At 27.8% G+C, this 12,809-nt stretch overlaps 1 protein-coding gene across 20 annotated transcripts in view; it reads right to left on the reverse strand.

Annotated features, from left to right (window-relative positions):
• The window catches only part of LOC107449585 (phosphatidylinositol-binding clathrin assembly protein), a 76,473-nt gene that overhangs the window by 37,388 nt on the left and 26,276 nt on the right, over positions 1–12,809 (reverse strand). For 10 of the 20 annotated variants that reach the window (XM_071185435.1, XM_071185428.1, XM_071185426.1 and 7 more), the window contains exons 6-11: positions 12,726–12,782; positions 10,353–10,464; positions 8,027–8,133; positions 4,485–4,526; positions 2,963–3,007; positions 1,330–1,421 (exon numbers count right to left, since the gene is read on the reverse strand). In XM_071185435.1, coding sequence (XP_071041536.1) covers positions 1,330–1,421; positions 2,963–3,007; positions 4,485–4,526; positions 8,027–8,133; positions 10,353–10,464; positions 12,726–12,782 — 455 coding nt within the window. The remainder of the gene's footprint in view (positions 1–1,329; positions 1,422–2,962; positions 3,008–4,484; positions 4,527–8,026; positions 8,134–10,352; positions 10,465–12,725; positions 12,783–12,809) is intronic. The other 10 variants (XM_071185439.1, XM_071185434.1, XM_071185440.1 and 7 more) reach the window with 1 other exon arrangement.

The following is a 12,809-nucleotide window of genomic DNA, read 5'->3' on the forward strand; positions in this document are numbered from 1 at the left end:
TAAACGATGTATCTTAAAAAGAAATATAATTTTAACAGTGCAAATAATAGTTTACATTATAACTACATCAATTATTGTCACATCCATTAATTAACATTGACAACAGATTTTACAGTTCAGCATGGAAGGTGTTTTCTACACTAGGAAGAGAGGCAAGCTCTTGAATGCCTATACTTCCGGGTTACTGTTTTTGGTGAGTCTTGAAGCCATTTGGCTCAGACAGTGATCATTGTGTTTTGAAACTCAAGTAGTATTTCTTGCATATGTGTGTATATTTACCAGATTTATTACTAATGTTTAAAAAAAGTCGTCATTTAATTGTCATTCGAAAACCTGTCATTTCAAGACGCAAGAATGATAAAATTTGAAAAAAGACTAATTATGAAAAACTTCTTACTTTGTTAACAAAATACCAACTTCAAAATTTAAACCTAAGTGATAATTTGTAAAATGAACTTAATCTCGCTGCTAGGAAAATATGGTAACACTAGTGTATGATGGAGTAGCAAAAGCAAACAGTAATAAACAAGTAAAAAGAGGTTTAATCAGAAATCTAGCAGCCATGTCACACTTTTCAACACTACATTTCTAAATAATAAAAACAAATTTACACTTCTAACTCACCAGAATTACTTAATATCTTTTAAAACAGAGATTTGAGCACGAATATGATTCACAACAAGTAACTTTCGAATCAGGTAAATACGAAAATCGATGTTTGATATTAAAATAGAGAGAATATGAATGGCGATATTAGCGATTCCAGCTCTGTTTTCAAATATTAAAATCAATGCAAATCTGATAAACCAAAAAAATAAATAAATAAATGAAAATTAAGGAAGAATCACTTGTAAGAAAATTTCAAGGCCCATGTTTTATTTTTGAAACATTGGCACATAAACTGTTAAAAAGTAGAACTCACAAAATAGAATAAACAGAATTGAATTAACAGAAAAGCAATTTTAAATTCAAAGCCTGTGTCCTATTTTTGAAGCATTGGCACGTAAACTGTTAAAAAATAGAATATACAGAAAAGCAATTTTGAATTCTAAGTCCATGTCCTATTTTTTGGAACATTAACATGTCAACGTAAATAGAACTAACAGAATAGAATTAGCAAAATAGAATTAGCAAAATAGATTTACCAGAAAAACAATTTTGAACTCAAAGCCTGTCCTATTTTTGGAACATTGGCAAGTAAACTGTTAAAAAATAGACTTAACATAATAGAATTAACTGAATAAGAATAGAAATAACAGAAATTCAATTTTAAAGAAATAGAACAAATGAAAATGAAACCCACAATAATAAAGAATCTAAATTAAATACCTTGCAGCAGCAGACGCAGCAGATGTGGAACCTTTTCTTCCTTCCAGAGTAGCCAGATGTTGTTCCAGAGCTTCAAGTAAACTGCTTGGAGCCTTTCAATTTAAAATGTTTTAAATTATTAATTAAAATGGGTAAAGAACAAATATATCTTTCATGAGTTAAACAAGTCTGCAATGTTATAAAAAAACAAAGATTATTTTTTCTTTTTTGCAATTAAATAGAAAATTAAACACTTTCCAGAAATCTGTGCTCATTGAATAGTAAAAAGTTTTACATATCTACCAGTTGATAATATTTTTGGAGTAAGTAGCCTCACTGCACCAGAAAGATTAAATTTTTAGGATACTTTAAAAATAAGTGCAGGAATTTTTCGTAAAACGTGTCAATAAAATCCACTAGGTTTTCACAATTTAAATGAAAACTTATAAAATTGCCTATTTTTTTTCTTTTTTTATTTTTGTATTAAAAAAATCATAAAACTAATTGTATGTATAATACATGTATTTTTGGGTTTATTGCAAATATCATTATGAGTACTGACATTTAGTTTTAAATAAACTCTCTCTCTCTCAACACATTACAATTACACTGGTACTGCCATCTGGTGTATGGATTGAGAAATAATCAATATCCCAGGCATCAGAAATTGATTGTTTAAATCTTTTTCACTTTCAGTTCAGGAACATCACAGGCATGAGAAATAAAGTGAAAATTGAGGTAGTCAATTTGATAGGAATTTGAAAGTTGAACCACCAACAGCAGAGCTTTTAAATGGAGATAGTGTGGCTACTGTTGTATTTAGGCAACCTTCATACATACATGCTCAATAATTGATTGTAACATTAAAACAGGGTTGTCACTCAAATTTGGAAAAAATTCCCTGTGTTTTTCCTGTACATATTATACACAATCTATTAAGAGGAAAAACACAATCATTGCACTGAGCTATATTGGACTAAACATATTTATTAGTTTTAATTGCTGAAAAAACACATCAGAACATACTTAAATAATGCTATACTAAACTGAGTGGTCACCATTTTTTAAAAGGCAAAAATAACAAAATTCTCTGAATTTTCTCAGTTCGTAAATGAAAGAATCAAAATTCCCAGCAATTTAATGTTATTTTAGGTGAGTTTTAAATTCCCTGTATTTTTTAGATTTTCCTTGTGGAGTGACAACCCTATTGAAGAAGTTCACTCTTTTAGAAATCTCATGCATAAGAGTGCAGATCACAGGAAGATACAGGTTAATTTCAATTCCTGAATCGATAAAATTTGTGGCGATCGAAAATCCACTATTTTTACAATTCATTTTTCATACACTTTATTCTTAATAAATGAACACAAGATTTAAACCCTTAACTAAATGCTTTCATATAACAAACAAGATGATAAAGCATAGAAAAATAACAAATTGCAGTGCTACTTTTAATGGATAGAAATTTTTGATACACTTAGGTTAGATTTCAGAAAAGAGATTAATAATTAATTTTTAGTATGAATAAGATATGTTAGTAGATAGATTTGAAATATATTTTGGTAGATACGTTAAAATAACATTTAAGAGTATATTAAATTCTGAAAGAAAAAGATCTTTAAAAAAAATAAAATAACCCAAGAAAGTAACTCACATGTGTAGAACTAAAGATAGGGAGATTTCCAAAGCGTTGTGCCAACTAATGGGAGGGTAAAAAGTGCCATAACAAAAAGAAACAAAAATTAAAAAAAATTTCATGCAATTCAGAAACAAAACACATGCTTGTTTATGAATGTTTATAATGAAAAGACAGGGTAGCTAAAGTAATTTCACTTAAACCAATCCATCATTTTGCAATTAACTCACTAAAATATAGCAGGCAATTTAAGCATGACCTAAAAATTTATTTTTCTTAATTACAAAAGAGATTTATCTTAAAATACCCAAGCTTCAAACAAAAATTATACACATCACTACACATAGGCATCTGATGGTAAAAAGAAAAAATTGTGAAATTAAGAAGGAAAAAAAAAGCATTCAATATGTGACAAGCACCAAAAAAAAAATTATGACATGGATATAAAACAATCAGCCTAAGGGCCAAATGTGTTGCTTTAATGATTTCAATGGCCTACTAGTGGCCCATGTGTTATCTAATGAAAAAAAAAATCATTTGCATATTGCTTACCATAAAAATAAAAAAATGCAATACAATTTTTAAAACCATTTTCAATAAAGTATCTACATGGTTTATATTTAATTTGTGGAAAAATGCATCTAGTTTTCCCGTATTATACACAGGAGCAATTAAAAAAAAATTATGCACACAGTTTTATTTAACTCAGATACTGAAATATAACATTAACACACAAAAATTCTTAAAAACAAAAAATTAAGTCATATGCATTAATTTCAACATAAAATCGCTATACTTTCTATGTACTATGTGGTTGCATTTTACAATGTGATACAATGTATTAATGTTAATACAAATCAAAATTGTAGTTCTCAATTTAAAGAATATCAAAAGACTATCATTAACTACCTGCAAACAGTGAAAAACAATTGCATGATTGAAAAATAGTCAAAGATCACTTTAAACAAATTTTCTAAAAATTTCAACAATGTTAAGATAGAAAATTAATAATTTTGTAACAAGGGTGTTTAAAAAGTTGTTATTCTATTTTAAAAAAATCTTTAAGAAATAAATAAAACCTGAAATTTTTCTTTCTTTTTCAGAATTCTTAACCTCTTTTTCTAAGTTTTTTTGCAAATATTTTACTTTTTTTCTTAAGTAAGCCTCCATTTTTTTTTAAAGCAGATTTGAAATGCCCTTAATTTTCTATGTCCTCCCTGAGGCATATGAATCCTAATCTAAATTATAATGAAAAAATTAAAATTTTATTCACAAATTTAAAACATTTTACTTATAATAGAAGCTTTCTTGTAAATCTGAAAATTTTTAAAACAGTAAATATAAATGGGAGGTCAACGATGGGATTCTCATCATGCTTTCGTAAATTTGGCCATTTTCTACGAATTTTACTTATGAATATTAATAGAGAATTTATAAACTCAATTATTTCTAAGCACAGAAGTTCAAATGAATGGCCCAATTAAAACCAAAAATTAAAAACATTAGAAAAATACAAATTAAATAGCTTTTCAAAACATACCTTGGTCAAATCTGGTATATCACCTTTGTCAATTCCAATATTCTGCAAAACATCCAAAATTATAAATTTCAACTCATTAAAGTTTGGCAATATTTTCAAATACAGTAGAAATACAACTGAACACTAGAAAAGTCAATTTATTAAAAATTTTGAAACCACTTTTGAGGTGCACAATCTTTTTCTGAGAAGGATCACAGAAAAATCCTTTTGGAATTTAAAGACTGCATTGAACTCAGTTCTTATGTCAATTGGAAATTTAATTAATCTATATTGCTCTTATATTGAATTAAATATGTTTTTAAAAACATAAGACAGGGTATGTTTGCATAATATATTCAAATAAATAAACACTCAAAGGAAGTATTGCATACTTAGTTAATTTAGATTATAGCAAGTTTCTAATTTTCCTAAAGGAAAATCTAATTATTACACATGAATTACACACATTTTTCATTTTTTTAAAAATATAATAGTGAAGCTTTAAAGAACTCCTCTACACTAAAAGTTTGAGGCTGTTTGCTACTATGGTAACAAGCAAGAGTACATCTTACAGGGTTCCCACTCAATTTTTAATAAAAAAATTCAAGGACTTTTCAAGGACCTAAAATCAAATTTTTCAAGGATCCATTTGGTATTGTTATATGCTAAAGTACATGTCAACCAGATTTTACCCTGCCTAGAAATTGTATATTTTTAAATCACAATGCTTATTTGACAACAACAAAAAATATTTATTAAATTTATCAGCTATTAATACCAATGGTTGATAGTTACATAGCTGTTTCAGATCACTTTGAAAAATTCCAATTAACAAAAAAAAAAAAAAAAAAAAAAAAAAAAAAAAAAAAAAAAAACTCCAATTGACATAGGATACTAGCCAACATTTAAAACTAGCATCAGTGAAACTTTATGAAAAATTTAATGAAGTAAATTAAAATTAATGAAACTGAATGAATGTATAATGCATATTACATTGCGTGAATTTTAAAATTTAGCGAATATATGTAATTTTCACTAAGCGTAATTTTTAAATTGCTTTTATACGAATCTAGATATGCTATATGTAAATCAAAATTATAAGAAAGGTGAAGTCTCGAAGACTGCGTAAATCACGTAGCACAGTGTGTGATTTGTACATTAAAATGAAATTGCAGCGTATGTTTTTTAAATCTGAATAATATGAATAGCAAATGATACAAAATGCACAAACTAACAAGACATAAATCAAAATGTGAGATACATAAATCACTTTAATGTGAATTCTGTTGCGTGATTAGCTAATAGTTTTCATGTGAATAGTGATCATTATGATGTAAATTGCAATTTCTGATTCGAAAGGTTCTTAATATAGAACACCTATGTGTAATTCTTAAATCATTTTGATGAGAATTGTGGGCGGTAATTCTTAAATTTTTCTTTTATAAATCGCAATGTGTGATTTGCAAACTACTAGAATGAGAATTGTGAGGCATGATTCTGAAATTACTTAAATATTTATCACGTTATATATTTCAGAAATAACTTTAATTGAAATCATGATATGTGATTGATAAATCACTTAATGTGAATCATGATGTGTGATTTACAAAATACATTAATATGAATTCTGATGAGTAATTTGCAAATTATTTCAAAGTAATATTCGATATGTGATTCCTTAATCACTTCCAGTTAAACCGCAATTCGTAGAACATTTTATATGAATTCCGGTCTGTAAATCAAGACATAGTTTAATGTGAATCACGATGTTTATTCATAATCAATGAAATCCGTAGAACTAAATTTTATTTATTAGCAGTAAAAACTAAATGTAAAAACTTGATTATAAATTATAAAAAATTAATTATTCTTCGCACATAAATTAAAAGAACAAATAGGATAACAATATTAACCTGTCGTAAAAATGGAGTTAACACATTAAACATATTTCTAAATCAATTATCACTATATATCATTTGAAAACTATGACTACAAAACCTAATATTTGCTAGAAATTTCTGCTTTCAAAACATCAGAGAGATGAACAATAATCTAGTTTGAAAAATCTAGGAGAGAAAAATTTTGCATCTTCTTTAAAACTCCTTTTCACTTTAAGTATTAAAAATTGCATCAATCATAATTTCTATAATTTGCCTTTGAATTTATTTAGTATGTTTTTACTACTTTTTGTAAGAAAATTTAGTAGTATTTTAATTCCTAAAAAATCGAGTACTTTTCAAGTACCCTATGGCAGAATTCAAGGACTTTTCAGGACCCTGATTTTTTAAAACCAAAATCAAGGACTTCAAGGTTTTTCAAGTAACGTGGGAGCCCTGATCTATAATGGGGGGTGAAATGGAGGAAAGAAGGTTTACTCTCACGTCGACCTATGCCAAGATCAAGACAAAACTATTCACCCCACACCCCTATTTGAAGTAACTTTTCTTCGTAACCATAATACCCACCACGACGCAAGACTAGTGTCTGGAGTTCTCCTCAAAGCCGTAACTATATATTCACGAACCTGTTTTTGTCAGAGAAAAAAAAGTTATAAAATCCCAAGTTCGAAAGATATAAAACTATAACAGCTCAAATTTATTATTTTTACTTTTTTCCAGTTTATGACCTTGTCTTCCCAGTACAGAAGGGAGTTCAGAGTGTGTAGCCAATTCTTTGAACAAAAAATAAACACCTTAATACTTTTACCACCAGATTGTTCAAATCTAAATTATTTGCAAATATATATACTTCATATACTTGGCTTGTGTCACTAATATATATCTATAATAATAAAATGAAGAGTTTGTGCTTCTCTCCTAGAGATCATTAGTAGATTCCACTAGGGTCCCAAATTTTGGAAAGTGGTTAAAAGGGAGGAGTGGTTTTAGCCCTGATTCTAAAAAGCATTAAAATATTTGAATAAGATCATTTGGTAGAGAAATTTGAAAAAGTGAATTTTTCACAAGTTTTTCGAATTTTAAAATGCACCATAGATTTCTGATAGCTCTCATTAATAAAAAATAAAAGTTTAAAGCATGATTTTTAATATTTATATGCTGTGCCAGATAAACTTAAATGGAAGTATAGGAGGTCACGGGTATTTGTAAAGCTAACTGAAACCACTTGTATATTTCATTTATAGTTATACATTTTAAATGTTTCTATAAAACTAAATAATTTAAAATCTAAGGTAAATAAAAGAAAGTAAGATATGTGCCGAAAAGCACTATTGATGAGGAAAAAATTCATTTAAATGAAATGTTCATTTAAATGAAAATCAGAATACTTTAACAATGAAAACTATGCTTAATTTTGGTAAAAACTAAAGCATTCCAGCAACAGCCTGTTGTGGGCCAGGGGGGTCATGGAGGATAAGGCTCCGAAATTTTGCGACTAATGGCATGAATGTTGTCATCCCTCCCCACAGGCAGTCTTTACTTCCCAGACAAGCTGGTACCCATCGATCTGAAGCTGGGTGGGCTTCAAGCTGCCATAGGAAATCAAACTTCACAATAATAAATTCAATTTTGTGAATAGGTTTTAATTGAAATATGAAATGTTACCTCAGCCACTTTTAGAAATTCTGCCACCCTATCCATCCTTATTAGGAATTTCTTATAAATATCTAATGCATCTCTGGCATGTTTTTTATTCATGTCAAAATACTTTCCTGAAAAATAAAAATTATCTTTGTAGTGATACTCATGTTAAAAATAACATACAAGTTTCGACTCAACTCCTACAAAACTGAAGTCTCAATACGGATATATTTTTGATTTCCCGTGAATCTTCAATTAATAATCCATTATGTACATTCTCCGCAAAACAGACACTCCCATAACCGGACACGACAATCATTTTTGCACTAAAACTTTATTTTCTATCTCTTTAAATCGAGCACTATTTTTTCAAAATTTGACGAAATAAATTTTTTCTACAAGAGAAAAAAATAAACTTGAGAGAAACACTTTTTCATTTTTAAAGCATTTAACTTTTTTGCCTTAGCATGTGTAACGAAAAATATTGTTAAGCTATTCCGCTACTCAAAAATCAACCTTTCTCCTGTCACCTTGCTTATATATTACCTAGAATTATGTATTTATATCAAACTTTCTAAAAGAAGAAATTATTCTTTTTGAAAAGAAATATTGTTTTTAAATAAATATCCTAGTAGAGTCTTATTGAAGATTATTTAATTATTTCTATATCATTGAAAATATTCTAAAAACAATTTACGGAGTTAAGCTTCGTTATTAGGGTAACCTTCCCGTAAATAGACAACTCGCAGAAACAAGAAAAATTTTCGGTCTCAAGAGTGTACGCTTAACAGAGGTTTCACCGTATTTATACTTGAATTTCAGACACCTAAACTTGTCTGAAGTTTAAATATAAATATTTCTAATGGAATTGTCTTGTATGAACAATTAGTAATATACAACCGTGCAATTAATATAAATGCAAAATATCCTAACACTTTTTTATCAAATGTACCGCAACATAAAAAATTTATGTCCTATAACTTTATAATAAATAAAAATATATAAATAAATATTAAACTATATCACATAATATTAAAAAATTTGGTTAAGAATAACATACTTTGATAATGGTAATCAACTCTAATACATTTGTAATAAAATAGCATAGAAGCTTTGATGCTACACACTAACATCCTAGGTACTTAAAACACAGCAATATTTCTGTGCACAAAAATTGGCGCTCTAGGATAACATTGAGATACTAATCAGTAGTTGAAATACTAATCAATAAATACTTATAAGTAATCATGATTAGAATTAAATGTGCTTGAAATGCTGTGTATTATATTTACTCATAATTTTGAATAGTAATAGGCATTTAATTCATAAAAAATATTCAAGATTTTTTGAATTTAGAATTTTTTTTTAAACCGATTTTTATAAATGAGTCTCGCTTTATTATACAATAGTAATACTAGTTTAAATATTCAAGCAAGCAATAATCTGTGCAAAAATTATATTTCAATAGGAATTTTTTTTAGAAAACTTACTCAATTTTAGAGAATTTTCTAAAATTTAGAAAAATCAGAAATTTTTTTATTAAACCGGTAGAAACTTGCAAAATCCAGTAGTCTACTGGAAAATCCAGTAGAGTTGGCAGCTATGTATATATTTAAACCAGGAAATTAGTAGTTGGAAACATTTTTTATCACTAATATATAAAATTAGTATTAGTCTCACAAAGCAAAACCATTGAGCAGATGTAGCGGATAACTAATATTGTTTACCTTATGAATTTTACATTTCTTATAATTAACAACTGACCCAAACGTTTGATTAAAAGTAGAAAAAAAGTTTAAGAAAATTTTACAAAAACCAAGTGCATCCAGTCAAATTCCAGTAAACAAGCCCGCATCAAGGTAAGGATCATTTTTACTGGCTTTCAAATATTTTGTTAATTTATAAATGTTAATTTATAAAAAAAATTGTTTTATTAACATTCACTGCAAGATCACTGTTGTGAAGCTGCAACATTAATCTGAAAATAATTTTATGAATATTACACTAACCAAAATCAAATAGCATATGCAGTATGACTAAAGTAGAATTCTGTTAGTATGCAAAGTATTTAAGTATGCACTATTTCTTTAAACAATACATTGCACAAAATTAATAATTAATGTCACAATTAATTTTATAGATTAACCTATTTAGAATTAGACTATTGACAATCATGATCTAAGATTGTGGATTATTCTCTTTCTTTGAGGTTTGCTCATCGATTGATTTTGAAGCACAACTGAATAGTAAATTTTTTATATCAAGTCCAATAATATCTTTCTACATTTAAAATCAACAAAGAGTAAACAACAAAAAAAGGCATTTTAAATAAAAGATTTGTAGAAGTTACCTAATAGATTAATTATTCCATCATTGTAACAGGCAAACAGCCTCACAAGATCCCTAAAGAGCAACATGAAGCAAGAATTTACAACTCCATTGCAGAGATCATTTGTAGAACACTGCGGGAAATAGTAAATAAACATTCAGTAATCAAACATTTGTAATTCAACATAATGAAATAACATTTGTAATGTACCAGAATCAATTGCACCCTTATCATTCAATTTGTTATATAATAATCACAATCAATCAACACTTGTAATGAACTCCCATCAATCAACATTTGTACCAACCCATCATTGTTCTACTTGAAGTGCAGGGTGCGTAGCCAAATCTTAGAACAAAAAATAAGAACCTTTAAAGTACTTTTAAAGCACTATATACATTAACAAAATTCAAAATAATTTTCAAAGACTTTACATGATCATAATAAAATAACTAGTTTTTGACAAAGAATTCTTTTCTTAACTATATTAGCTGGTATAAAAAGATCAAGAGATTTTTTTTGGTTCTATTTCAGAGGGTAGAAAATGAAGCCTCGGAATATCTTGCAAAATGCAGCAGAGTTGCACATGAGTTTGCAAGAATCTCACAGAACACAGCTCAGCATATGAAGACCTGCAAATGTTTCAAACATGTAAAATGATAGGCGATTTCGTATGCTATGGACCGACAGTACGCCAAAATGCAGTGTGTTTGAATGAATTGCGAAAACGTTGAGTAGAGCAATGTTAAAAAAAGGCTTGTGTATAATGCATAACATAAATCGACATGGAAAAGAAAAAAATTTCATTTTCATAGTAAGAAAATTAAGCACTTTTAAAAAACGCCCAATAAAAAAAGCACCTTCAAGGACTTTTAAAAAACGTATCCAAAAATTTTACATACACAACAGTTTTTAAATAGGTGAAAAAATACCAGAAACTAAAGCAAGAAAAAAATAGGGAGGAATCATTTATCCATAGAATATTATCAACGTTTTATCAGTACCAAAATTTTATTTTAAATTATGTGAATACGTCATTTATCCATAGAATATTATCAACTTTTATCAACACAAAAATTTTATTTTAAATTATGTGAATACGGACTCTGTGTTTGATTCCAAAATCTTAAAAATTTGAATATTTATGTTTGATTATTTAGTCACATGAACACGATTCACAATAAAGGTACGAATACGAATTTCATATAAAAGCAAGAAAATACAAAACTGTGTAATCCTAAATCGTATAACCGTAAATCACAAATTACAATCTCTGGTTTTAAATCATGCAAATACAAATCAGAATGTGATTTTAATTTTAATTCTCATTTGCATCAGTAGAAAAAAGAGTGGAAACAATTTTTCTTTCTCCGGAATTCAAAAAAAAGCAAAACTTTCTTTGAAGAGGCAGATTTTTTTCTACTTACTGAATTAAAAGAAAAAAGTAGGAAAAACTTATCCCTGTAAACAAGATGAGAGTCAGTTGGTTAAATAAAAAGAGTCAGATATGGTTGGATGGTAGAAATTTTTATTCTTATAAAATGAAAAAGTGGGAAAAACTCATCTCTGTAAACAAAATGGGTGTGTAGCCAAATCTTTGAACAAAAAAAAAGTACCTCTTAAGCAATTTTTAAGCACTCAAAAATATTCTTAAACTCTTTATATTTAAAAAATATATATAATAGGATATTTCCAAATCGTGATCTGTCACACCAACTACAATCTCCAAGGTGACGACATATAGATTTTAAACTTGCAAATTTTAAAAAAACATGTGGATGCTACCCGGAGGTGGCTACGATTGAAGTTGGTCCCTTTCTGTGATTTTTTTTTTTAGTTTCTCGCAAGCCGCTGCCTGGAAGTCGGCAAGACTTTGAAATTTTATTCTGTCACAGTTCACAATACTAAAATCTCCTTGAATATAAGATATATACATATATATACATGCATGCATACATACATAAGAACTTTCAATAATAAGAGGAAAAAATATTTATCAGTGCACATATCCTAATAATATTGTAGTTGAATGAATTGTGAAAACATTGAATAGAATAGTGTGAAAACGCTTTTGGCATAATTCGTGATAAAGGCAGACATGATGTAAAAAAAATCTCATTTTGGAAAAGGAAACATTAAGGACTTCTTAAAAACACCCAATAAAAAAAACATCTTTAAGTTTTTTTAAAAATCGAAAATAAGCAACTTTAAGTACTTTTTAAAAACGCTACGCACTTTGCAAGATGTGAGTGGGTTGGTTCAATAAAAAGAATTGGATCAGTGTATATTTGAAATGAAAAAAAAACTTTCAATTTGTAGAAATGTGTAGAAAAAAAATTTTTGTAATGGAAATCAGTATTTTTAATAATCATTTTATATACTAATTAAGCTTACATCAAATTCCAATAGTGAATCCAATTGTGCTTGCAATGCAGGGAGAGTTTTCAAAAGCTAAAAGGAGAAAAAATATGTTAAAAC

Source organism: Parasteatoda tepidariorum, chromosome 9 (genome assembly GCF_043381705.1).
Source record: "Parasteatoda tepidariorum isolate YZ-2023 chromosome 9, CAS_Ptep_4.0, whole genome shotgun sequence".
Taxonomy (NCBI): domain Eukaryota; kingdom Metazoa; phylum Arthropoda; class Arachnida; order Araneae; family Theridiidae; genus Parasteatoda; species Parasteatoda tepidariorum.